Raw genomic sequence first — 27,051 nt, forward strand, 5'->3', positions numbered from 1 at the left:
CAAAAGAGACATACCTGCCATTTCGGTCTCAAAGAACCCAACGAGCGACTGCATAAAGGACAGGACCCACCGGTCTGTGATATTGGTACTTTCTTTAACCATGTTCTCGTTGTAAAGGAATTCCATTCCTTCTTCCTAGGAAGTGACAACTATTGAAACTTTTTGCATGCATGGGGGAAACCACTGTAAGGAAATGAACTCTTTAAATGATTTAAACTGAAAGAACTAGCCAAACCAAAAAAAAAAAAAAAATTCACAAAGCACAGACTCTATTGGCAATCTAAATTTCTGATTCTTAGCAATATTTTCCAAGTAAGTGCTAAATTTGGAACGTTAAGTCCTCAATTAATGAAATACATTTCTGAATGAACTAAAGAGAATTTAGGAGAAAATGATTCCTATCATCAAAGGGTAATTATAAATTAAAAAATATTTCAAAATCCTGTCAGTAAGTATAGTGTTTAGTTACCTTAAATCTGAGGAAGGATGGACAGTAAAACTGGGTAGGAATGGACAACTATCTATAAGTTGAAAATGAATACTAGGAGTTAATGTCTTTGCTTAATTTATTTTACCCAGAATGCTCTATTCACCCACTGCTTTTTCCTTTGCAAATCCTCCTTCATCCTTAAGGCCCACTTCACCTGTCCATTCTCAATAGCATCACCATCAGGGTGGCAAGGCAGCAACCATACTGACTCTTGCCCTGATTTAAGCACCCAAAGCTGTAGTCTGCATCTTTCTGCCATGCCCAGATGAGCCCCAGGGATGAGTGGTTTAACCCAGTCTGTTTTCTTAAGTTCCACACAGGCAGAGGTCTGCAAAGTAGACCCATTTCATGACTACTGGCCTGAGAGGTGGTGGGATCAAAAACAGGAACAACACTAGGGCCTGGAGAAGATCCTGTTCTTCCTAGGGGGGTTCATTAGTAGACCAAGATGAACCAGAGGCAGCAAAACATATGGGGGCTTCTCAGAGGATGCTTCCCGAGTCAGCAGGTAACTGCTCTGAGATACCTTCGTGTATATCACAACCACTGTTTTTCATCCCAGCAACTCAATGAGAATTTTTCTTGGAGTCTCAGCCCAAATGCACTCATGAAGTAGCCTTCCTTAACCATTCATAGGCAGCTGCCTTTACAAGGCACTCACTCTGACAGTAGCTGACTCTCTACTTGCTCGCTCATCATGAATTTGGCTGGCTAAATGAATATCCAGTGCAACTCTTCTTAAATAGGTGAAGCATCTGTGTCTTGCAGAGGTGAGCATCTACCCAAATGGCAAAGATCCAGGCCTGTTCTTGGCTCAGCACAGTCCCCAGACAACTGTTACACCTTCATCTACGGCCTCTCCAATGGCTCTGAGCTCCCACCCATGGGGCCTGCTCAGATGAGTTTCTCACAGAACTCCACCTCACAGGTCACCCCTGACTACCTTTTGCAAACCCAGCTCAGCAGGGCAGACCCCACTCCACAGCACTGCAACCCATACCTTCTGTAGCCTTAGGACGTTCTGGATGAAAAAGCGATAGGCATTGTACCAAGGGAGTAGGACATCCTTCAGGACATCTCGGACACCCTCCTCTTTAAAGCGAAGGTTTTCTGCTCTCACCACAGGGGAGTTAATCAGATATAATCTGGAAGAAGAAAAAATTACATGGAAATGGAATGGAGACAGCAAACCAAATATTACTGACATGTTGACAGTGTAATACCCATATCAGCACTTTTTCTGCAAAATGGGGACATTATAAATACTCTTCAAACAGTCTACTTAAAACTGACAAAGTTCTCACTTTGTGTAAGAGACCTAGAAAATTCTAAAGGGGAGACCAAGAATGCCACACCAAAATATGGCACTGGACTAACCAAGAATCATGTCCTGGGCTGGTTTTGACACAGGCCCCAGGCAGCATGGCAGCACCAAGAGGAACTAACCAGGCCTTCCTCCCAGGACAGTATGTTTAGGCATCAGGGATTCACAAGGAACACCCACACAAGCATTTTGCCAACACAGAGGGACTCAGAGGGCAGAGGCCAAAGACAGTGTTAAACATCCCATAGGACAGCCTTCAAAGAATAATCAGGCCCAAGTTGTTGGCTATGCCAAGGTGAGTCTAATAGATAACTGGGGTTGCAGGACACTGAACAAACTGCTCCCAGGCAACATGGGAACCATGAATATGCTTGCCCACAGCCCCTGGGTGTGGGTCTCTTGTGTTAGTAACAGGAGGATGTGGAATAAGATCTCCGTGGTTCCTTTTAACCTGAGCCCTGAAAGTTTATAACTCTATTTTAAGCAGTATCTTTCTCTAAAAAATTTTCAGCATTAATTTTTATATGCTCTAGCATAAATGCACCTCATATAGTTATTTGAAAAGTAAGTGCAAAATAGAAATAAATGATATAAGAGAATTTTAATACCAACAAGACAGGGAATCTACAGGAGTGAGGCAGAGGCACCAGCAACTAACTTGGAAGTACCTGTGATACTCAAAAAAATCTAACACAGAGTCTCATCTTCCAAAAGACCTCTAGATTTAGAAACATCTTTATAATTTAGAAAACCATCTTGGGGGTTTAAAGTCAACACCATACCAATACAATTACATGTAATAGATGTGCATTTTTTAAGAAGAGCTAATTATAAACCAAATTAATAGAATGATTAGTATCACTGAAACCATGATTATATCACTGAGTGTAAGATGATACATAAGAGATGACAAATACACACAAGGCAGAGCACTGGTCTGTACCTGAGGGCGTCAGCACCATATTTATGAATTATTGAAAGTGGATCTGGATAATTCTTTTTGCGTTTGCTCATTTTTTGACCGTCACTTGAAAAACAAAAGGGAGACATCAATTAAATAAGTCAACATCACAGTTTATATATGGTTACAGATCATCTATAATTTGGAATACATAAGTGCAAATGGGACACAAGCTACTATTAAGGCACAACAATAAGGTTGTTTGTTAATATCTGTGTCAGCTTCTTTCAGATGGCTGTAGTGAGTAAATGGAGAAGTTTCAGGATAAATGGCAGCAGGAAGATATAGATTAGTGGTTGCCAGGTGCTGGGGATTAGGGTTGAAGGCTGAACTGGGTGGGGTATGAAGGGGTAGAGTAGGTATGGTTATAAAAGGGCAATAGAGACATCCTGTGATGCTGAAACAGGCCCAGTATCTTGACTGTGCTGGTGGATATAGGAACCTATACATGAAATATTGCATGCAATGGCAAATGAGTGTAACTGGGGAAATCTGATTAAGATTGGTGGACTGAATCAACAGCCTGATCTCAATGTGCTATGGTTTCAAGAAACATGACCACTGGGGAAACCAAGCAAAGCACATAAGCGGTCTCTATTAATTTCCACAACTGTAATTCAATAAGATTTCTATTTTTTTTTTAAAGCAGAATATAGAGCCAGACTGTGTAGGTACAGAACTAGCATTTATCACTATTTTGCAGTGTAACATTACTTTTTCTGCACCTCAAATGCCTCAAATGTTGAACCGGACAATTAAAGGACCCATTTCAAATGGTTCTGGGAGTAAATGAGTAAGGATGTATAAATGCTCAAAACAGGGCCTGAGACAGTGCTAGGTGTCATCCCTCACTTTGAAGGGCACATGAAGCAAGAGATCTGTGTACAAAGGATTTATTTTCTTGTTTTTGTTTTTACTTTTAATGACTAGAGGCAACAGAAGCAAAGGAAAAAATAAGAGTCCTCTATTATAAGCCTCTAGAACTAATAGCTTCTTCATATATTAAAAAGAGGACAACTAAAACTACATTAAAGGACCAGTTCACAGATTAAATAAGAGCTACAAGCAAAAGTACTTTATAAAATTCTAAATGACAAGTGGTATTTTATCATTAGTAGTATAATGGGACACATGGCCCCTGCTTGGTCCTCCTCCATTAGGCTTAGTTCTTAATGCACCCCCTTCTCATAAGATAGAGGGCTATGTAGAGATAGAATGCTACAGGTGGAGAAGGGCTTCAGACAGAAGCTGGATAAAAAGGGAAAACAGAAAGAAGTATAAAAGTAGAAGGAAGGAAAGAATAGGAAGAGAACTGGTGTGTTCCTAAATTCCTCTGTTCACAAAGAATGGTTACATCCAACTAGAAAATGCTGTAAGAACAGAAAGGAACTGGAACTCATCATTATACAAGGGAGTGCACCTGCCTTGCCAGGACAAGTCCATTCACAATCACATTTTTGAATGGTGGCCGTCCAAAGAGAGATGTGGCTAGCACCAGCAGGGTGTAAAACCTGAGGGGAAAAAAAAACCCACAAAGAAACAGTTCAATAAAATAAGAAGTAGAATTCAAGCATAGGAAAGAAAACTGTGTTTACTGAATTTCTATTTTAGGTAAGTTACATTTCTTCATAAGCACTTAAAGCAATGGTTCTTCATCCTGGTGATATATCAGGATCATCTAGGAAGCAGTAAAACATTAAGGACAGGACCCACTGTAGACGAATCATATTAGAGCTTTTCAATAGGAAAAAAATTTACTTTATTTAAAAGCTCTGGAGTGAGGTACTGACCCTCTGCTGGGGACAGTACTACCACCTTCCTTGGGGAGCTAGTTGGACAACCACAAGGCAGAGGTGGGCAACACTGGGTGTTCTCTCAGGACCTCTCAGAAATGCCAGGCTGAAAATCCAGAGACATATGTTGCTTTTAGCACAAGGTCATAGGGGACAGCCTGATGACAAAAGACACAAAAAGCACTCTCATCCAAAAGTCAAAAGGTAGACTGTAGGAACATAGAAAATGTTTTTATTATATCAGATATCATGCAAGCCATTTATTTGCTAGCTAGATTGTTTCCTAAAAGAACCACATCACACCCATGTAAGCTGTCCCAGTGTCATCTAGGACCTGACTTTGCAACCAAAGACCATCACCAGGCACAACTGATGAGGATGGAGACCAGATCCCTTGAATAAATGACCAGATAGCCCTTCCTCTGAGGGCAGGTCAGTAGGACCACAGTTCTTAAGAGAGGTAGACCATGCCTGACAGAAGGGGAAGGAGGCAATGTGCACATGTGGACCCATATGACAGCTTTTAACAGTTGCCAGACATGTAAATTCCTCAGAGAAACAACTTATTGGTGAATCATCTGGCTCTCTCTTTAAGAATAGGAACTTGTGCATGGTAGCTGTTCCTATAGAAAAATGGACTGAAAGCTGAAAATATTCCAGAACATTAAGGCTGAAATTCGAACAGTTTGTGCAGACTACTAGTAGTAAAGACAGAAAATGACACCAGCTTTCCTTAAATACTCCTTCAGAAACATTACTAATGAAAGTATAATAAGAATGTGGGTCAGTCCAAAAACATGTTTTTTTGTTTCTTTTTTGCTTTTTAATTTATTTTTATAGAATCTGAGCTGGCTGAAAAGAGTCAGGGTTCAGCAACAGCTCAAGGAAGGATGGAATTATCTGCCGGTCCTCACCTCCCCAGGGCGAAGGAGATTTCATGCCAACAGCTATAACTCCTCTCAGCTTCCAATCAATGCCTGTGGCTCAAGCAGGGGGGATAAGATGGAAAAAGGAGTGGGGAAGGGGAAGCTCCAGAGGCTTACACACTGCTTGCTTCTCCCTCCTCCCCTTTCCCTTTGCTCCCCAGCAGAGCACAGCTCACCTGAGCCAGCAGCTGGAGGGAGGTGGACGGGACAGAGCACCAAGAGGAAGGGGCCCTCAGCCCAAGGAGGAAGGGACCTAGTGCCCCCCAACCCTGCAGCTCCTCACGAAGTTCACAGCACAGAAAACACCTCTAGTCCAACAACTCCATGAGGAAGTATAGCAAGTACAGGGTCCAAAGGGGCAGGCGGGGGAGAGATTGGCAGGGGCAGTGAAGACAACAGCAGGCTCAGGAAGGGAGGCGGCAGAAACTTCTTCCTACCCATGGGAGGAGATGATGGGATGACTGATATTACTGTTAGTAGTCACAACATTCAGTTCCCACTTGATGTCATGGGGCAAACAGGACTGGTTCAGGTTATACTGAATCATAGTCAGTTTGCACAGTCTTCAGATTATGGCTAAAGTCCAAAACATGTAAGTCAAAATGATCTATGAGGTCAAATTCATCTCCCAGGCTCTCCACAGGAGACAGACTGATAACCCCAAAGAGGACAATCTTGTCACCAACAATACAGCAGGGTGGGTGGACAGTCCAGCCAGGCCTCAGTCCTCGTGTCAAAGACTCAGATGCAGTTGCAGTAAATCTCACTGCTGGAATGGAATAGCTCAAAATGGTTGGCAGGACCCCCAAAGACATACATTTAACTGCCCAACATTGTGGCCCAGTAATTCATCTTTTTCTAATCAAAAGGATGAGGGCACCACTTTCAATAATGCACCAGATAAAACCAGGGTCCTCCTGACCTGCCCTCAGAGGAAGGGATATTTGTTTGGTCTTAGTTGCAGCACATGGGATCTTTGATCTTCCTTGCAGCATGTGGGTCCTTCAGTTGCACAAGCAAACTCTTACTCCCATCATGGGCTTTTTTTTTTTTTTTAATTTTAAATCTGGATTTTTCAGAAAGTTATAAGGCTAGCCTTAACATCTGGGTACATTTTCAACTATTCCTCAATTTTGTAGCAACCTCCCCAATATCTTGCATGTAAATACCCACTAAATATTTGAGTAAATGATTTGAAGTAAACAAACAAAGACGGACATATATTGTTTTGTATCACTTAAACTTCCAATATAATAAATCTCTGTATTTAAAAATGTCAAAGAAATAATTCAAACTCTAAAACTACAGCGGTAATGTAGCGAGAGATACCTTCTCAAAAGACACTTTTATGGTATGTGGTGGTAAGGTGCAGAGGGCAGGAACAGTCTATCTCATCTGACACAATCTCCCCAGCACCCAGCTGATTAATACAAAGTAAAATACCTGCTAAGTTAAACCAAATCAATAAATCACTTTAAAGAACAAGGAACATACCATCCTCTGGTTTGGTCAATGCCTTCAGCAATGAAGTCTGCAGGAAATGCATCCTCAAACTCCCTCTTGTTTTCAAATGGATAATGAATTTGAGCATATGGCATGCTGCCACTCTCGAACCAACAGTCAAACACTTCAGAGATGCGATGCAACAATCCCTTTCCACAGCGTGAGGGAATGGTCAGATGGTCAATGCTAGTAAACAAAGAAGTAGCTGCTTCAATTAATTTTAAGCAAAACAGAACATACAGTTTAATTGCCAAAAGGAAACACAATGCCTTCATAGCTCTTTTATATGCATCTGCAAACAAAAATATTGGCAATTATCACAGATTTTCAGAAAGTATCATCAGTGCTCAATCTGGAAGGCTATATAATCAAAGTCTCCTGACATCTAACTCAAGGACAGAAGCCACCTTTCCTCAATATGACATGAATCATCAACAGCAAAGTTAATTTAGTAAACTAGTGTTTGATTTCTACATGGAGCTCTATGACCTGCAACAGAGACCACATCTTAACAGACTAGGACCTAGCCCAATACTCTCTGAATGACAGAACTAAAGTGAATGAAACATGCAGAAACTGACCTCTCTCTGTGGAGATCTGAGATCTTTGTTCCTGATAGTTCTTCCAGTTCTGCTATTGACCCAACACATACTACCTGTCAAAGATAAAAGGCCTCAGAGTCAAAGATCACATGCAGTTAATTTATGTAACATTTATGTTTAGGTTCAGAAACCTTTCGTCTTCACAACAGTTATCATCAATGTGGTTCTTCATGAAAGACTGTAGGAAACTGTCTGAATAGGTGAGCAGACTTCATTTCTTTGCTACCTATCCCTATATCAGAGAAATTCCCGACATGGAGCGAGTTTCACAGCCATCATCTCAACAAGTATTTCTTGAGGATTTACTATTTCCAAACCTCTGCCCAAAATAATATGCATAAGTGAAATGCCTAGACTATTGCTCTAAGGCATCTTTGTTTATTCCTGGCACCTGAATTTGGCTTTCTAATCTGAAATCTTCTCAAGTCAAAGCTGGAACTAATTTATTGTGTATGAACTGGACTAAATAATCAGGTTGAAAGATATTAGGATTATGTTCATGCAAGGAGGCTGGGAGAGGGACCTGGCAGGGGCTATTCATAATGGGGAGTCATCAAACAGGGGCGAAGCTCCTGACTTACACCAGCAGGAGCTGCTGTGGTTCATACCCAGAGGACATCTGTTATCTAATAAACATATACAGACTTCTCTTTCTCTGCCCTTCCTGCTCAGTTCTGAAAAGTCCTCTGATTCAGTTATTTCACTCCTGCCTTTCAGGTCCCTAGTAGAGATTTACTGAGGTCCCTGGGCTGCTGCTCCTCATAACCGTTATAATGCTCTTAGCATTCAACACAGGAAATACATCTATATATCTGTTATTATTTATTTACACACACACACACAAACATTTGATTTTATAGATTAAAGGTCTGTAATCCTTTGGTAATTTTTTTTAAGTTGTCCTTTTTATCACTAAAAGGTTGTTTCAACATGCTGCCACTTAGTGCAGGGCATGGAGTCTTTTCTGTTCATCAAAAACTCAGAGGAAAAAAAGAATCTAAGTAACACAAGATAAACACTGTGAGGATTTCCCAGAAACAAATACAACTTGCATTCTTCACTTTTACACAAAGGGAAATTTAAAACTATATTTAATTAAAGTAAATATAACTTAAAATAAATTAAAAACATATTCTTATTTATGTAATGATTTTAGAAAGGAATAAAGAGGGAAAAAAAACTGATGAAATAAGAAAGGAACGAAGTAATAAAGAAACCATATTCTTTTACCCTATACTGAGATGCATGAACGAGGTGGTTCTGCAAAAGTCAACACAAGGATACACGGCCCTCCTGCCCTGCCTCACCTCCTCGAAGTCACTGCTGACCCACAGTGGGATAGGAGTGCCCCAGTATCTGTTTCTGGAAATTGCCCAGTCACGTGCATCTTTCAGCCAATTTCCAAATCGCTTTTCTCGCACAAACTCTGGGACCCTGCAATAAACAGACCAGATAATCACATCAAAACATTAGTAAGGAAACTTATAAAATTACATCTGCATAAGCCTTTGTATAATCTTTTGTGAAACTAACACTCTGAAATCTGTGAGGTCACTTCTAGGAGAATGTTTTCTACAAGGACAGTACCAAAAAACCTACAGTGGTTGTTTCCGCTGTGAATTCATCCCCGGGAAGATGCTCTGTAATATGAAACTCCACAGCACATAAGCTTCCCAGTCCTGCTCTCCAACTGCAGGACTGCTGCAATTCTTTAACTAATTACCCTGATCCTACTCAGACCTAGTCTTCATGTCAACCACACAATAGTGCTTCTACTGAAAGTCACTAGATAAGGGCTCTTAATCACCTATAAAGTAAGAGTGCAAACGAGTGGGGCTATTTGTAGTCAGTGGGTAGCTGCCTCTCCAGGCTCACCTGCCGTCCCCCTGCCACTGCACTTCAGGGCCCAGCGATAAGGCAAGTTCCTTAGAACATAGCTGCTTACCTCACTGCCTTTGCCTGTGCCATCCCTCCACTTTGATAACCTTCAACTTGCCACCCTCCTTCCTTCAGCCACCCCCTTCCCCAAGGTGCCTACAGCTTCTGACTGGTAAATGACTCCTTATTCTTTACGGTTCAGCTTTGCAGAATATCCTGCCAAGCTCAAGGCTGAGTTAGGGCACCCTTCAGCTCCAAAATATCCTGTACTCTCAGGCACTGCAATTAACATCCGAGGTTAGTTTATAGGCCTGTACCGTCTCCCCACAATTCCCAATGAGGCACCCACACAAATATTCCATACTGAACACTCCTCTTGGAAACTAAAAGGTATAAAAATGAAAAAAACTACTTTCTCTTGAGAAATCAGGGTCAACTTGTTAAGAAATATACAATTTCCTCTTACTGCCCAGAGATTCTCTCCATTCTTTCAAAGTCAAATGCACTATTACTTACTTCGCCCAAGAACTTCTTGGGAGAAGTAAAAAATAGTGATTACCCTCAAGACTCTCAGTGAAAAAATGTTCTTCTGGAATACAGAGCTTTAGACTATCATTTTTGTACCTACAGTGTGCCTGCTCTGTCACCCAGTCATATCCAACTCTTTGTGACCCCATGGACTGTGGCCCACCAGGCTAAGTTACCAGGTCAATTGTTGACTACTTCAGTGTCTGTGTTCAGATAACCCTTATTTTTACTTAATAATGGTCCCAAAGTACAAAAGCAGTGATGCCAGCAATTTGGATACTCTTCAGTTCAGCTCAGTTCAGTTGCTCAGTCGTGTCCGACTCTTTGCGACCCCATGAATCTCAGAACGCCAGGCCTCCCTGTCCATCACTAGCTCCCGGAGTTTACCCAAACCCATGTCCAACGAGTCGGTGATGACATCCAACCATCTCACCCTCTGTCGCCCCCTTCTCCTCCTGCCCCTAGTCGTTCCCAGCATCAGGGTCTTTTCCAATGAGTCAACTCTTCGCATGAGGTGGCCAAAGTATTGGAGTTTCAGCTTCAACATCAGTCCTTCCAATGAACACCCAGGACTGATCTCCTTTAGGATGGACTGGGTGGATCTCCTTGCAGTCCAAGGGACTCTCAAGAGTCTTCTCCAACACCACAGTTCAAAAGCATCAATTCTTCGGTGCTCAGCTTTCTTCACCGTCCAATTCTTACATCCATACATGACCACTGGAAAAACCATAGCCTTGACTAGACGGACCTTTGTTGGCAAAGTAATGTCTCTGCTTTTAAATATGCTATCTAGGTTGGTCATAACCTTCCTTCCAAGGAGTAAGTGTCTTTTAATTTCATGGCTGCAATCACCATCAGCAGTGATTTTGGAGCCCCCAAAAATATACTGTGCCTAATTTATAAATTAAACTTCCCCACAGGTATGTAAATATGTACAGGGAAAAGCACAGTATATAAGGTATAGAGTTCAGTTGTTGTTCTGTCACTAAGTTGTGTCCAACTCATGAACTGTAGCCCGCCAGGCTCCTCTGTCAACGGATTTTCTAGGCAAGAATACTGGACTGGGTTGCATTTCCTTCTCCAGGGGATCTTCCTGACCCAGGGATCAAACCTGTGTCTCCTGCATTGCAGGCAGATTCTTTACCACTGAGCTACCAGAGAAACACATTTAGGATTCAGTACTATTTGTGTTTTCAGGCATCCACTGGGGGGTTCTTGGAACATACCTCCTATGGCAAAAGGGAAGAACTACTGTAACACCTCTCTGCAGTCTAGATATTAGCTGAGAAGAGCAAGGATTCTCTCCTTGCAGCGTTTATCTATGAAGCCAGAGTACACAAGGCATCACCGTATTTTGGAACTCAAGTGTCAAAAATATATTAAATGGCTTCTGTAGTACCTCCAAAGATAAATTTTCATCCTGAAAATGACTACCACTTAAAGCTAAGGGACTCTGACAGTTTTCCAAAGTCATTCAGAGCAAACGAATGGCAACTTCTCATTTTTACTGGGTTAAGAAAAATATTCCCCTATATGTCTTATTATATACAAAATTATTTAAATTATTTTGTGTTCCTGAAGAAACAAAATAACAAATAGCTATTACCATACAATTAAAGACGGCTTTTAAAACGATTATAATTTGGAAGAAGTGTAAACCAATACTAAACTATATGACAAAGGACATTATGAAGACACATATTTAACTGCTCACCAGTAACACAGGTCATTGTTCCTCAGCAACTGATCCACCATGTGCTCCACCCTAACGAACCAGCTAGGCACCGCTTTGTAAATGAGTGGAGTGTCTGACCTGGGAAAGCAAAAGTGCAGAATGTGGCTGGTCAGACTGAGGTATGCAGGGACCCAGGGTAAGACTGATCTTTAGTTTCTTACTCACATCACCATCATGTATTAAGTCCTCTACTGCAAATACTAGTGTCTATGTCATCTCCCTCCACAATAGGTGGAAGGTGAAACTTATCAAGAGAAAAACTGTAGTTCTGCTTGTGTGAAAGCTGTCTAAGAAATGATGTCAACCTCAGCAAAGAGGAAACAGGAATGAAACATGATGCCACTGAACATTCCACTTTAACCCACATCTTCATAGTATGATGTCTTACATCACATGATACTTCTCACAAATCCCATTAGAAAATTTTAGAGATATATGTCATCCTAGAGAAATGTGATCTCAACACAAAAGATAGTGGTATACATCTACTTTTCTAATACCTGAAGATAAAATAACTATATATGTGAATTCATAAAATTCTCATTAAAGCAAAAATGAAGTTTTGCTTCAGTTAGTGTTTGCTTCAAACACTAACTCGAAAGGATACAAATGAGATGGGAACCACGAAGTGATGAAATGGGTAAACATATCAATTATATTCACAAATCTGAAGCTCTAGCTATATTTCATCTTACCTCCAACAGAAAGGGTAGCTATGGGTGAAGGTGCTGGCAACAAGAAGTCGACCTTGTTCCTTTAGAGCCTTGATGATATTTTTGTCAGCATCCTATTTTAAAAAAAATAAAATATCTCACAATACTTACTAATACAATATAATTAAGTATATTACTAAAATCTGTTGTTTCCTTTACTATAAAACACATAAATAACAAAAGTATTAAAAAAATACTTGATCTACATTTCAGCTATTGTATAATATTAAATACTTTTTTAAAGTATGTTCCAGACCATTCAAGGTAATGAAATTTTCAATTAGCAGTGATTACCCCAAGGTCACAAAGCTGCTTCCTGAGTCACAAACCAGAGTTCACTGTTTCTGATTCCTACCCTTGAAATTACAGCATGCATCCTCTGAAGATATTAGACCTTGGAAAGCAGCTGATCTGATTTTATATGCTGAAACAAAACAAAATCAGCTTCCTGGGGAAAAAAAATATCCCAGATATGAAAGCTATTTAACAAAACTAATTAATAAAAGAAGTAGGATGAAATAAGCCACATAGATACAAACCTTCACATACTGTCCTGCAAAATCTGTCACTTCTGCTGTAAAACAGCCTGAGGCATCCACAGGGCAAATAGGGAGAGAGTCTTTCTGAATGATGTTGAAATCCATACAGACCCGATAATCGTCCTAGGGAAAAGGAGAAAGGAGGAAGAAGGGAAGTACAAAACAGTTAGGTGTGGATGTGGCAGGAGGGAAGCATGTGAGGCAACAGATTTATAGAATTTTTCAGTATTCTTACTTATAAATGTAACCAACTTTTGTTATCCTCTCAACTGAAGTTAACTCAAGGATCAATCAGAGAATCCAGAGCCCTACAGCAGCATTTTAGATCTGACAGACAGAGTGCCTGAAGAACTATGGATGGAGGTTCATGCCATTGTATAGGAGACAGGCATCAAGACCACCCCCAAGAAAAAGAAATGCAAAGAGGCAAAACGGCTGTCTGAAGAGGCCTTACAAACAGCTGTGAAAAGAAGAGAAGCAAAAAGCAAAGGAGAAAAGGAAAGATATACCCATTTGAATGCAGAGTTCCAAAGAATAGCAAGGAGAGATAAGAAAGCCTTCCTTAGTGATCAGTGCAAAGAAATAGAGGAAAACAACAGAATGGGAAAGACTAGAGATCTCTTAAGAAAATTAGAGATACCAAGGGAACATTTCATGCAAAGATGGGCTCAATAAAGGACAGAAATGGTATGGACCTAACAGAAGTAGAAGATATTAAGAAGAGGTGGCAAGAATACACAGAAGAACTATACAAACAAGATCTTCAAGACCTAGATAACCACGATGCTGTGATCACTCACCTTGAGCCAGACATCCTGGAATGCAAAGTCAAGTGGGCCTTAGGAAGCATCACTACGAACAAAGCTACTGGAGGTAATGGAATTCCAGTTGAGCTATTTCAAATCCTAAAAGATGATGCTGTGAAAGTGCTAAACTCAATATGCCAGCAAATTTGGAACACTCAGCAGTGGCCACAGGACTGGAAAAGGTCAGTTTTCATTTCAATCCCAAAGAAAGGCAATGCCAAAGAAAGGTCAAACTACCACACAATTGCATTCATCTCACATGCTAGTAAAGTAATGCTCAAAATTCTCCAAGCCAGGCTTCAATAGTACGTGAACCGTGAACTTCCAGATATTTAAGCTGGATTTAGAAAAGGCAGAGGAACCAGAGATCAAATTGCCAACATCTCTTGGATTATCAAAAAAGCAAGAGAGTTCCAGAAAAACATCTATTTCTGCTTTATTGACTAGTCAAAGCCTTTGACTGTGTGGAAAATAACAAACTGTGGAAAATTCTGAAAGAGATGGGAATACCAGACCACCTGACCTGCCTCTTGAGAAACCTGTAGGCAGGTCAGGAAGCAACAGTTAGAACTGGACATGGAAAAACAGACTGGTTCCAAATAGGAAAAGGAGTATGTCAAGGCTGAATATTGTCACCCTGCTTATTTAACTTATATGCAGAGTACATCATGAGAAATGCTGGGCTGGAGGAAGCACAAGCTGGAATCAAGATTGCCGGGAGAAATATCAATAACCTCAGATATGCAGATGACACCACCCTTATGGCAGAAAGCAAAGAAGAAGCCTCTTGATGAAAGTGAAACAGGAGAGTGAAAAAGTTGGCTTAAAATTCAACATTCAGAAAGCTAAGATCATGGCATCTGGTCCCATCACTTCATGGCAAATAGATGGGAAAACAGCGGAAACAGTGTCAGACTTCATTTTTTGGGGCTCCAAAATCACTGCTGATGGTGATTGCAGCCATGAAATTAAAAGACGCTTACTCCTTGGAAGGAAGGTTATGACCAACCTAGATAGCATATTTAAAAGCAGAGACATTACTTTGCCAACAAAGGTCCGTCTAGTCAAGGCTATGGTTTTTCCAGTGGTCATGTATGGATGTGAGAGTTGGATGGTGAAGAAAGCTGAGCGCCGCAGAATTGATGCTTTTGAACTGTGGTGTTGGAGAAGACTCTTGAGAGTCCCTTGGACTGCAAGGAGATCCACCCAGTCCATCCTAAAGGAGATCAGTCCTGGGTGTTCATTGGAAGGACTGATGTTGAAGCTGAAACTCCAATACTTTGGCCACCTCATGCGAAGAGTTGACTCATTGGAAAAGACCCTGATGCTGGGAACGACTAGGGGCAGGAGGAGAAGGGGGCGACAGAGGATGAGATGGTTGGATGGCATCACCGACTCGATGGACATGGGTTTGGGTAAACTCCGAGAGTTGGTGATGGACAGGTAAGCCTGGCGTGCTGCGATTCATGGGGTCGCAAAGAGTCGGACACGACTGAGCGACTGAACTGAACTGAACTGAATTTTAATGATTAAAGCAGCTGGATGACATGAACCTAAGAAATTACTGTATTTTCTTTACTTCTGTGTATGTTTGGACATTTCCGTAATAAAAATCCCTGCAAAGGTTAAGTATGAGAAAAAAAAAAAAGACCACCAGGGACCAACAAGCTTCACTGCCTCTTTCACTGACAAACTGATCAAGTCGAAAGGAATCTGCTCTGTCCCCAGTGGGGTCTATACTCCCTGCAGTGACTGTGCACACGCTTATAAATGTCAGATACTGTGCTAATGCTCTATATGGATGATTCCATTTAATTCCTGCAAGTTACCCAGACAGGCAGGTACTATCACCGCATGTCACACAGGAGGAAAAGGAACTCAAGACAGGCTAAGTAACTTACCCACGGATGGCCTGTTAGAGGCAGGGCTGTGAGTTAAAGTGTGGTTTAGTTCTAAATGTGTGCCCTTCATCCCTATGTTCTTCAGTTTTATTCATATACAAATTACATTAAAAGGATTACATTTTTAGAAAAATTACCCTGGGAAAATTTTTAAGTTAATCACACTGCATAGCTCTGAAGAAAGTAATCAAAGTCTCTCTTCTGATCATGCAGTATTTAGTCAACAACACAGCAGAGGTGATGGAACTTTTCTTCATTTTGATGGCTCTGGTGACTGTATAACTCAGTGTGCCCTTGTCAAAACTCCCAGAACTGCGTATCATAAAACGCAAAGGTTAGTCACTCAGTCGTGTCCGACTCTTTGTGATCCCATGGAGTGTATATAGCTCACCTGGCTCCTCAGTCCATGAATTCTCCAGGCAAGAATACTGGAGTGGACTGCCATTTCCTTCTCCACATAAAACACAAAGTGTACAGCAAATATTTAAATAACATAGCATGCCTTTTAGAAAGACAAAATGCCTAGCAACACTCAGGATTTAGCCCACCATTTTCAGAAACCAGCTCAGGATGAAAAGGAATTTCAGATGCAAGTTTTTTCTCTTTGCGGGGAGGTATGTCCACAGTCTGAACAACGGTGACAAACATCTTTCTGTCATACACATACACACACACACGACTTAGTGGCCAATGACATTTACTTCTCATAAATACACTTGCAAGATTTATACTACTCACAGCACCGAAGTAAGGAGCTTGGTGTACAATCCCAGTGCCTTCTTCCTCTTTCACGTAGTTGTCAACAAGCACAGTAAAAGCACCACTCTCTTTATACTGGAAAAGAAAGGTTATCAGGCTTAAAGAATAAAATAAAACCATATCATAATATTAATTTAATAACAATTTTTGGTAAGACCCTGAAAAAATTTTAACACTTAATTTTTGGAAATAGAATGGACAGAATAACTCAGATTGGGAAAAAATGTGCCAGTTCAAACCATTTCCATGAATAACAGTTCATCTTTTATAAATGAAATAGTTATCTAAAGACTTACAGATAAAAATTTCTAACTTCCTTAGTCACAAAACTTCTTTTTCATCAGTTCTTCCAACCTCACGCCTGACCCAGTATGCAGTTTATCTTAAAATGTCTCAGAAGATGTGCTCCCTCAATGATTCCCTTCCTGATGTATTTCCAATCACTGAAAACACTTTGCTGCTGCTTCTTTTCCTTTCAGGTCAGCTCAGGTTTTTCAGTAATAAAAGGCAAACTTTGAAAGAATCAGGATGGGAGCCAAGTTACAAGTTCTAGATACAGGTACTCCAAGTGCTGTAACACTGAGGGTAATTGCTTTCAGTTTGATTTTTTTGGTAATAACTAAAGTCAGGTTTATACATACAAGACTACAGATGTACTTTTTCTGCCTTCGTCTCTTAGTATTTCTTTTCACATACCCTTTGCTTCAGTCAAACTGACCCTGTGCTTTCTTCTCTCTCTGCCTTTGTAAAATGTACTTTCAGAAATTATTTTCACATTTAATCCTACAATACTGTGAAAAAGCCATTGGCAGTCCAATGTTTTAAAAATATTCTGGTTGTATTTCAATTCCACAGATGAATAAACTCTGGACAAAGATGGAATTGTTTCTCCAGATTATACAACTAAGTAATGATGAAGCCAAGCCTTCAATGATGAAGGCCTTTGGGTTCCAAACACAGTTTTATATTCAACTATATCAGTTCAGTTCAGTTCAGTCAGTCAGTGGTGTCAGACTCGTTGCAACCCCATGAACCGTAGCACACCAGGCCTCCTTGTCCATCACCAACTCCCAGAGTCCACCCAAACCTGAAGCCTGGCCTGGAGAATTTTGCGCATGACTTTACTAGCGTGTGAGATGAGTGTAATTGTGCGGTAGTTTGAGCATTCTTGGGCATTAGCTCTTTAATTTTTTGGCATTCAATTAAAATTAAACTTGAAAAATAACTCTGAATTTTTAATTGCTATAAGCCAAATCACCTGGAAACATTTTTGGTGTGGTGTGATAGGTGCTTAGAGATAACTTGTAGAGATAATATGTGTATCCTCAGAATCAGATGTAAGAACAGGGAATACAAAGGATCTTACTGTTTCTAACTGTAGACAAAGAAATGCTGCTTTATGTCAGTGTATGGCAAAAACTATTACAATATTGTAAAGTAATTAGTCCCCAACTAAAATAAATAAATTTATAAAAAAAAAAAAAGAAATGCTGCATTGAGTTCCTATTTCTTGAAGTCCAGTTTAAGGTATTACCCCTGCTGAATCTTAGGGGGCAGGGCCTGAACTGGGTCAGCATTCACACAGAGAGCTATAGTGTTGCCCTTCACAGACAGCATCTATTCTCACAGCTCCCACTTAAAACTTCAATACATGGGTACTGTAGGTATACACCAGATGATTTTTGTCTTAAGTCAAAGAATTTGCAGCATCGTTCTAAAACTCACCAAATGTTCTAGAAATTTTATGAAGATAACTGAATGCATACGTGTTATTCTTAAAAAAACTTAAATCAGTATGAACCGAATGCATATACAAGAGACTTGTGACTTAACCCAAAGTTCCTATATATTGTGCCCATGTACATTTTCTGAAAGGGCTGAACTTTCCTTAGGTTCTCAATAGGGTCTTCCCAATAGGGTCTATAATTCAGAAAGGTCACTGATATAGTGCAAGAGTTTTAAGACAAATAAAAACAAACATTAAAAAAAATGTTAAAAGATACAGGAGAGAAGAATGCAATAATGATATTTTTCAGAGGGAGAAACCAAAGAAATGTTTCAGAAAATGCTTTTTCCAGAGGGTATCTGAGTTTACTCTTGAAGAGTGTCAAGTTGATATGGCACTAAAGAAAGGTAAGGGTTTTTTTAAGAACAGGAGGAAAACTTAATAAAAACAAAGGCAGGGAGGGAGGAAAAGAAAGGACAAGTTTGATGGAAGCAAAGGATATGTTTAAATCAACATTAAGAGATATGGTTAGGGAGCAGGACTGCCTTGTGTCAAGTGGTGAATGCCTAGTGAAAGATCAGGTAAAGCATTTGGCAATCCATTAGCAACAACATGCAATGAGGAACAATGCCTTTAATTAGGAGGTAAGAAATACGGGAAAACACTCAAGTGCACAAAAGTATAGACACAGGTGTTGTTGTGGACAAAGCCCAAATTACAGAGATCACCTGCCTTAGTCAAACTCTTATTATCTCTACACTGAACCCGAACAGAGGTAAGTAAATGTTTTATCCCAGGCCGTGATGTAAGGTTTTGCTGGCTAATGCCACGTCTGACTGAATATAATTTCCAACGTGTAAAACCAGATCACAGGGTGTTGCTCATTATTTCGTTCCAAGACCTATAAATAAGAACCAATACAAGAGGTCTTCCCTGATGCCTCAGTGGTAAAGAATCCATATCTGTCAACGCAGGAGACACCGTTTTGATCTCTGGTCCAGGAAGATCCCACATGCCTCGGAGCAACTAAGCCACAACTACTGAGGCTGTGTTCTCGAGATCAGGAGTTGCAACTACAGAAGCCCGCACATCTAGGGCCTGTGCTTCTCAACAAAAGAGGCCCGTGTGCTGAAACTAGAGAGTGGCCCCTGCTGCTGCTGCTGCTGCTAAGTCGCTTCAGTCATGTCTGACTCTTCGCGACCCCATGGAGCACAGCCCACCAGGCTCCTCCATCCATGGGATTTTCCAGGCAAGAGTACTGGAGTGGGTTGCCATTGCCTTCTCCGAGAGAGTGGCCCCAGCTCACCGCAATAGAGAAAAGCCCGTGCAGCAACAAAGACCCAGGAAAACCACAAATAAACAGATGAAAGAATCAACAGGAAATTCCTAATGCTTTCATTCTTTTGTTGTTGCTGGAGTTTACAACTACAGCTGTGGATTCTGTTGACAGAAAATGAAAAACCACATAAAATAGTTCTGTGACTCTGATGAAAATGAAGTTACTAAATGTCTGAGCTTAAAGCACTTACCTCGTAAATTCCTTGAAATGAACTGTTTACTTTTACACACAGTTTTATTCTGAGCACTATTTTAAACTTGTAAAAACAAACCCAAACAACACCTGACCTCAATGACTTTCCTGGGTGATAATAAGCAATACAAAATATACACACATAAATCTTATCAAACATAACTGATTTCATATATAATTTGAGAAAACTATTTAAAAATTTCTATAGTATTTTAATTATTAAAACAAGAAGGCAATATGAACAGAATTTAATTTTTTTAAATACCTAAACAAAATTTTTTTTGGATTAAGGCACATTTACATAAACAATATAACAATAAGACAACATGAATATCACTCCAGTAATCAAACACATAGCTTGTGGAGAACACCTGTGGTAGAGGTCTCTAAGCTTACCTTTACAAAATAGTCAAACAGGGGCCTGTATTTCTTGCCTCTGAGGGAGGCACCAGGAAATCTAGAAAAAAAGAGAAGCAAACTCACTATTAAAATCATCAAAGAAATGACGCTGCAGCCACATCAAATTACCATTTCTTTCTGATTTCCTTGTTCCTAAGTCATTAGTGCTAGAACATGTGACTTGAATACATTTGATTAAAACTAAGCTTAAATAATATATATAGCTCTTGTGCAATAAAATATGTCACTTTTTAAAGCTAAAGACACACACACACACACCACACCCAGATGCACACAGGTATTCATCAGTGATTTGTATATTCACCTTTCAAGGATCTCATAGTCACTCTCCAATTTATAGAGGGCTGATAATCTGGCTTCCATTAAAATGTATAATTTTCCTCTGACAGCATCTATGAGAGCAAGGGAAAATGTGGACTTCAATGATATACATTGATATTTTCTGAATAAAAAACAGAACACAGGGTTCATCAACCAGAAAAGTTGTATACAGGCAGATGAATGATGCGACTGAAATTTTAGACAAAGGGCCTTCAAGGGCGTCATGTTCACTACACCATGGCCATGACCCACAGGTGACACCAGTACACTTATACAGACGGAAATGCACTTGCCTACAGAAGTAGAAGTAGACACCACAGATAGGTTCTACAGTGGAAACAGCTCCTTCCTGACAGATATCGTTAGAAACCAACTGTTGGTTCTTAGATTCTCCTAAGGCATAGCTAAATAATGGTAAAAGTATGTTTTCTGACTACCAATCCTTTTCCATTCCTTTCTCAATATTATTCCCTGATAGTACGAGCTACGGTGAATCAAACTGTCTTGTAAGATGAATTTCTTTCTGGCTATGAGTTTTTCTTTTCTTTCCTTAGCTTCCCCCTGCTCTCCATAAACTGCTAAAACCAGAAGATACCAATCTCTATGGGAAGGGCCTCATTAGACTATGATTAACATGGTACCAGAATATTCGAAAGGTACAAAGTTTTCAAGTTCTGGTACCAATTCTATGATATTATGATATATTTGTTGTTCAGTTGCTAAGTCATGTTCAACGCTTTGCAACACCATGCTACAGCACACCAGGTTCCCCTGTTCTCCACTATCTTAGAGTTGGCTCAAATTCATGTCCACTGACAAATTTCCAAATTTGCTGACATATTGAGTGCAGCACTTTAACAGCATCATCTTTTAGGATTTGAAATAGCTCAGCTGGAATTCATCACCTCCTCTAGCTTTGTTTGTAGTGATGTTTCCTAAGGCCCATTTGACTTCACACTCCAGGATGTCTGGCTCTAGGTGAGACTATCTCCCTGAGAGCCAGACATCTATAGTAGTATTATCTGCATATCTGAGGTTGTTGATATTTCTTCCAGCAATCTTGATTCCAGCCTGTAATTCATCCAGCCTTGCATCTTGCATGATGTACTCTGTGTGCATATAAGTTAAATAAGTAGGGTTACAATTGACTGCCTTGTTCGTACTCCTTCCCCAATTATGAACCAGTCAGTTATTTTATGTCCAGTTCTAACTGTTGCTTCTTGATCCACATACAGGTTTCTCAGGAGAGAGGTATGGTCTGGTACTCCCATCTCTTTCCAAAGTTTGTTGTGATCCACACAAATGTTTTAGTGCAGTCAAGGAAGCAGATGTTTTTCTGGAATTCTCTTGCTTTTTCTATGATCCAGTGAATGTGGGCAATTCAATCTCTGGTTCCTCTGCCTTTTCTAAACTCAGCTTGTACATCTGGAAGCTCTCAGTTCATATATTTCTGAAGCCTAGCTTGAAGGATTTCGAGCATAACCTTACCAGCATATGAGATGAGTGCAACTGTATGGCAGTTTGAACATTCTTTGGCATTTCCCTTCCTTGGGACTGAAATGAAAACTGACTTTTTCCAGTTCTGTGGCCCTTGCTGAGTTTTCCAAATTTGTTGACATTCTGTGTAGCACTTTAACACCATCATCTTTTAGGATTTTAAATAGCTCAGCTGCAATTCCATCATGTCAACTAACTTTGTAGTAATGCTTCCTTTTAAGGTCCACTTGACTTCACATTCCAGGATGAATGGCTCTAGGTGAGTGACCACACCATCGTGGTTATCTGGGTCATTAAGATCTTTTTTGTATAGTTCTTCTATGTATTCCTGCCACCTCTTCTTAGTCTCTTCTGCTTCCATTAGGTCCTATGTTCCCTTGATCTTTCCAATTTTCTTGAAGAGATCTCTAGTCTTTCTCAATTCATCATTTTCCTCTATTTCTCTGCACTGTTCATTTAAGAAGGCCTTCTTATCTCTCTGTGCTATTCTCTGAAATTCTGCATTCAGTTGGCTATATCTTTGTTTCCCTTTCTCCTCTGCCTTTCACATCTCTACTTTCCTTAGCCATTTGTAAAGGCTCCTCAGACAACCATTTTCCCTTCTTGCATTTCTTTTTCTCTGGATGGTTTTGGTCAGTGCCTCCTGTACCGTGTTACAAACCTCCATCCATTAGTTCTTCGGGTATTGTGTTTACAAGATCTAACAGATCTAATCCTTTGAATCTATTCATCACCTCCACTGTATAATCATATGAGATTTGATTTAGATCATCCATGAACTGCTTAGTGGTTTTCCCTACAATTTAAGCCTGAATTTTGCAATAAGGAGTTCATGATCTGAGCCAATCAGCTCCAGGTATTTTTTTGTTGACTGTAGACAACTTCTCTATCTTCAGTCAGTCAGTTCAGTTGCTCAGTCGTGTCCGACTGTTTGCAACCCCATAAACTGCAGCACACCAGGCCTCCCCGCCCATCACCAACTCCCGGAGTCCACGCAAACCCATGTCCATCGAGTCGATGATGCCATCCAGCCATCTCATCCTCTGTCGTCCCCTTTTCCTCCTGCCTTCTATCTTTCCCAGCATCAGGGTCTTTTCCAATAAGTCAGCTCTTCGCATCAGGTGGCCAAAGTATTGGAGTTTCAGCTTCAACATCAGTCCTTCCAATGAACACCCAGGACCGATGATCTCCTTTAGGATGGACTGGCTGGATCTCCTTGCAGTTCAAGGGACTCTCAAGAGTCTTCTCCAACAACACAGTTCAGAGGAATGGGATGGGGAGGGAAGTGGGAGGGCGTTCTGGAAGTGGAACACATGTACACCCATGGCAGATTCATGTCAATGTATGGCAAAACCAATACAGTATTGTAAAGTAAAAAAAAATTGATAAATAAGTAAATTTAAAAAAAAATAAAATAAAATAGAACTTTAAAAAAAAGCATCAATTCTTTGGCACTCAGCTTTCTCTATCTTCAGTTGCAAAGAATATAATCAATCTGATTTTGGTGTTGACATTTGGTGATGTCCATGTGTAAACTCATCTCTTGGGTTGTTGGAAAAGGGTGTTTGCTGTAACCAGCATGCTCTCCTGACAAAACTGTTAGCCTTTCCCCAGATTCATTTTGTACTCCAAGAGCAAACTTGCCTGATACTCCAGGTATCTTGTGACTTTCTGCTTTTGCATTCCAATACCCAATAACGAAAAGGACACTTTTTTCCCCCCAGTGTTAGTTCTAGAAGATGTTGTGGGTCTTCATACAACCAGTCAACGTCAACTTCTTTGGCATCAGTTGTTGGGGCACAGATTTGGATCACTGTGATGCTGAATGGCTTGTCTTGGAAAGGAACTGAGATCATTCTGTCATTTTTGACAGTGCATCCAAGTACTGAATTTCGGGCTCTTTTGTTGACTATGAGAGCTACTCCACTTCTTTTAAGGGATTCTTGCCCACAGTAGTAGATATAATGGTCATCTGAATTATATTCTCCCATTCCTGTTCATTTTAGTTCACTGATAATAAGAAATATATATTTGGTCTTAGTCTCTGTTCTGGCACGGGTGCCTGCTTAGTCGCTTCAGTTGTGTTAGACTCTTTCAGAACCTGTAGACTGTAGCCCACCAGGCCCTTCTGTTCATGGGCTTCTCCAGGCAAGAATACTGGAATGGGCTGCCATTTTCTCCTCTAAGGGATCTTCTGAACCCAAGAATCAAACTCATGTCTGCCAGTATCTCTTCCACTGCAGGTGGATTCTTCACCTACTGAGCCACCTATTCTGGCAGAGTTCTTAACTCTCTTGGAATTTCTTAAGTGGTGGGAGCCATAAACGTGTATTTTGTTGGTAACAAAACACGCTATGAGGGTAGTACACCCCAGTTCTGAAGACAGAAACTTGAGACCCTTTCAGATCTCTCTATGCACTTCCCTTGGCCATTTGAGTGTATCCTTTACAATATCCTTTCATACTTAACTGGTAATCTCAAGAATACAATGTTCTCTGAGTTCTGTGACTTACTCTTCGGACCCAAGGAGGAAGTCATGGGTTGGTTAGAAATCCAGGTGACAACCAGAACTCATGACTGACATCCGAAGTGTGGGTGCAGTAGCAGAGGGTAGTCTTGTAGGACTAAGCTCTTAAATTGTGATATCTGATGCTTCTCCAGACAGCTGATTTAACTGATTTAACTGTTTGGCAGTGTTGAGAAAACACATATTGGAGATTCCTAATAGCAATGATATGCCACCTCGTTGCATCTCAGGTTCCTGGGCATGCTGAGTAAAAGTACAATAATCTGAAAATTATAAGAAATTTTTACTTTTCATCTCTTTTATAACGTTAATTTTTTAATCAGAAAAATGCTCTTGAGGTTGTTTTTCCGATTATATCTAATAGTTTTTAAAAACTTTATTTTTATTCCAAAAAGAAATGTAATTTTTTTTCTTTTTTAACCATTGTGTCAAAAAGAATAAAAAGCTAGGAATAAATCTATCTAAGGATGTAAAGGACCTGTACTTTGAAAACTATTTGACTGATGAAAGACATCGAAGGTGACAGAAACAAATGGAAAAATATACCACGTTCTGGGACTGGAAGGATCAATATGGTCAAAATGATTATACTACCCAAAGTAATCTATAGATTCAATGCAATCCCTATCAAATTACTAATGGTATTTTATCAGATCAAAAAATTTTAAGATTTGTATGGAAACACAAAACATCTCAAATATCCAAGCAATCTCAAAAAATGGAGCTGGAGGAATCAGGCTCACTGACTTCAGACTCTACTATAAAGCTACAGCAATCAAAACAGTATGGTACTGGCACAAAGATAAGACTTAAAGATCAATGGAATAGGACAGAAAGCTCAGTAAAAAATCCACATACCTATTAATCTAGGAGAAAGGAGGTAAAAATATGCAATAGAAAGAAGACTGTCTCTTCAATAAATGGTGCTAAGAACACTGGGAAGTCACATGTAAAAGAATGAAATTAGAACACTCTCTAATATTACACATAAAAATAAACTAAAAATTGATTAAAGACCTAAATATAAGACATGATACTATAAAATCCTAATAGAAAACACGGCCAAACACTCTGATATAAATCACAGCATATCTTTTTGTATCCACTTCCCTGAGCAATGAAAATAAAAACAAAAATAAATAATTGGAAAAAGGAAATCATTAAAACAAATGGAAAAGACAACCCATAGAATGGAAGAAAATATTTGCAAATGATGTGATCAACACAGGATTAATATCTAAAATATACATCAGCTCATGCAGCTCAATATCAAAACAACAAACACCACAATAAAAAAATGGGTAGAACACCTAAATAGACATTTCTCTAAAGAAGGCATACAGATGGCCAAGGAGCACATAACAAGACGCTCAATGTTGCTAATTATTAGAGAAATGCATATCCAAGCTACAATGAGATATCATACCTCACAACAGTCAGAAAGGACAATATCAAAATGTATAGAAACAATAAATGCTGGAGAGACTTCCCTGATGGTTCAGTGGTTAACAATCTGCCTTCCACTACAGGCAAGGTAGGTTAGATAACTGGTCAGGGAATTAAGATTTCACATGCTATATGACAATTAAGCCAATCGGCTGCAACTAAATATTCCAACATGCCACACTGAAAAACCTATGTGATGTAACTAAGACCCAATGCAGCCAAACAAATAAATATTGAAAAAAAAAAAAACTAGAAGGGTACAGAGAAAAAGGAACCCTCCTACACTGTCAGCAGGAATGTAAATTGGTATACTCACTATCAGTTCAGTCAGTTCAGTTTACTTGCTCAGTTGTGTCCAACTCTTTGTAACCCCATGGACTGCAGCAGGCCAGGCCTCCTTGTCCATTACCAACTCTCAGAGTTTACTCGAACTCATGTCCATTGAGTCGGTGATGCCATCAAACCATCTCATCCTTTGTCGTCTCCTTCTCCTCCTGCCTTCAATCTTTCCCAGCATCAGGGTCTTTTCCAATGAGTCAGTTCTTCGCATCAGGCGGCCAAAGTATTAGAGTTTCAGCTTCAACATCAGTCCTTCCAATGAATACCGAGGACTGATCTCCTTTAGGATGGACTGGTTGGATCTCCTTGCAGTCCAAGGGAATCTCAAGAGTCTCCTCCAACACCACAGTTCAAAACCATCAGTTCTTCGGTGCTCAGCTTTCTTCACCGTCCAACTCTCACATCCATACATGACCACTGGAAAAACCATAGCCTTGACTAGACGGACCTTTGTTGGCAAAGTAATGTCTCTGCTTTTAAATATGCTATCTAGGTTGGTCATAACTTTCCTTCCAAAGAGTAAGCGTCTTTTAATTTCATGGCTGCAATAACCATCTGCAGTGATTTTGGAGCCCCCCAAAATAAAGTCTGACACTGTTTCCACTGTTTCCTCATCTATTTCCCATGAAGTGATGGGACCAGATGCCATGATCTTAGTTTTCTGAATGTTGAATTTTAAGCCAACTTTTTCACTCTCCTCTTTCACTTTCATCAAGAGGCTGTTTAGTTCTTCTTCACTTTCTGCCATAAGGGTGGTGTCATCTGCATATCTGAGGTTATTGATAT

The 27,051-nt window shown here is 40.0% G+C and overlaps 1 protein-coding gene across 9 annotated transcripts in view; it reads right to left on the reverse strand.

Annotated features, from left to right (window-relative positions):
• The window catches only part of IARS1 (isoleucyl-tRNA synthetase 1), a 79,988-nt gene that overhangs the window by 24,385 nt on the left and 28,552 nt on the right, over nucleotides 1-27,051 (reverse strand). For all 9 annotated transcript variants that reach the window (XM_081523592.1, XM_081523574.1, XM_081523550.1 and 6 more), the window contains 13 exons: nucleotides 20,440-20,527; nucleotides 20,112-20,172; nucleotides 16,438-16,533; nucleotides 12,993-13,115; nucleotides 12,436-12,527; nucleotides 11,720-11,818; nucleotides 8,907-9,033; nucleotides 7,579-7,652; nucleotides 6,989-7,183; nucleotides 4,200-4,286; nucleotides 2,758-2,841; nucleotides 1,491-1,635; nucleotides 15-135 (listed from right to left, as the gene is read on the reverse strand). In XM_081523592.1, coding sequence (XP_081379718.1) covers nucleotides 15-135; nucleotides 1,491-1,635; nucleotides 2,758-2,841; nucleotides 4,200-4,286; nucleotides 6,989-7,183; nucleotides 7,579-7,652; nucleotides 8,907-9,033; nucleotides 11,720-11,818; nucleotides 12,436-12,527; nucleotides 12,993-13,115; nucleotides 16,438-16,533; nucleotides 20,112-20,172; nucleotides 20,440-20,527 — 1,392 coding nt within the window. The remainder of the gene's footprint in view (nucleotides 1-14; nucleotides 136-1,490; nucleotides 1,636-2,757; nucleotides 2,842-4,199; nucleotides 4,287-6,988; nucleotides 7,184-7,578; nucleotides 7,653-8,906; nucleotides 9,034-11,719; nucleotides 11,819-12,435; nucleotides 12,528-12,992; nucleotides 13,116-16,437; nucleotides 16,534-20,111; nucleotides 20,173-20,439; nucleotides 20,528-27,051) is intronic.

This window comes from Giraffa tippelskirchi, chromosome 1, assembly GCF_054371585.1.
Source record: "Giraffa tippelskirchi isolate mGirTip1 chromosome 1, T2T-mGirTip1v1.2.pri, whole genome shotgun sequence".
NCBI classification, from domain to species: Eukaryota; Metazoa; Chordata; class Mammalia; order Artiodactyla; family Giraffidae; genus Giraffa; species Giraffa tippelskirchi.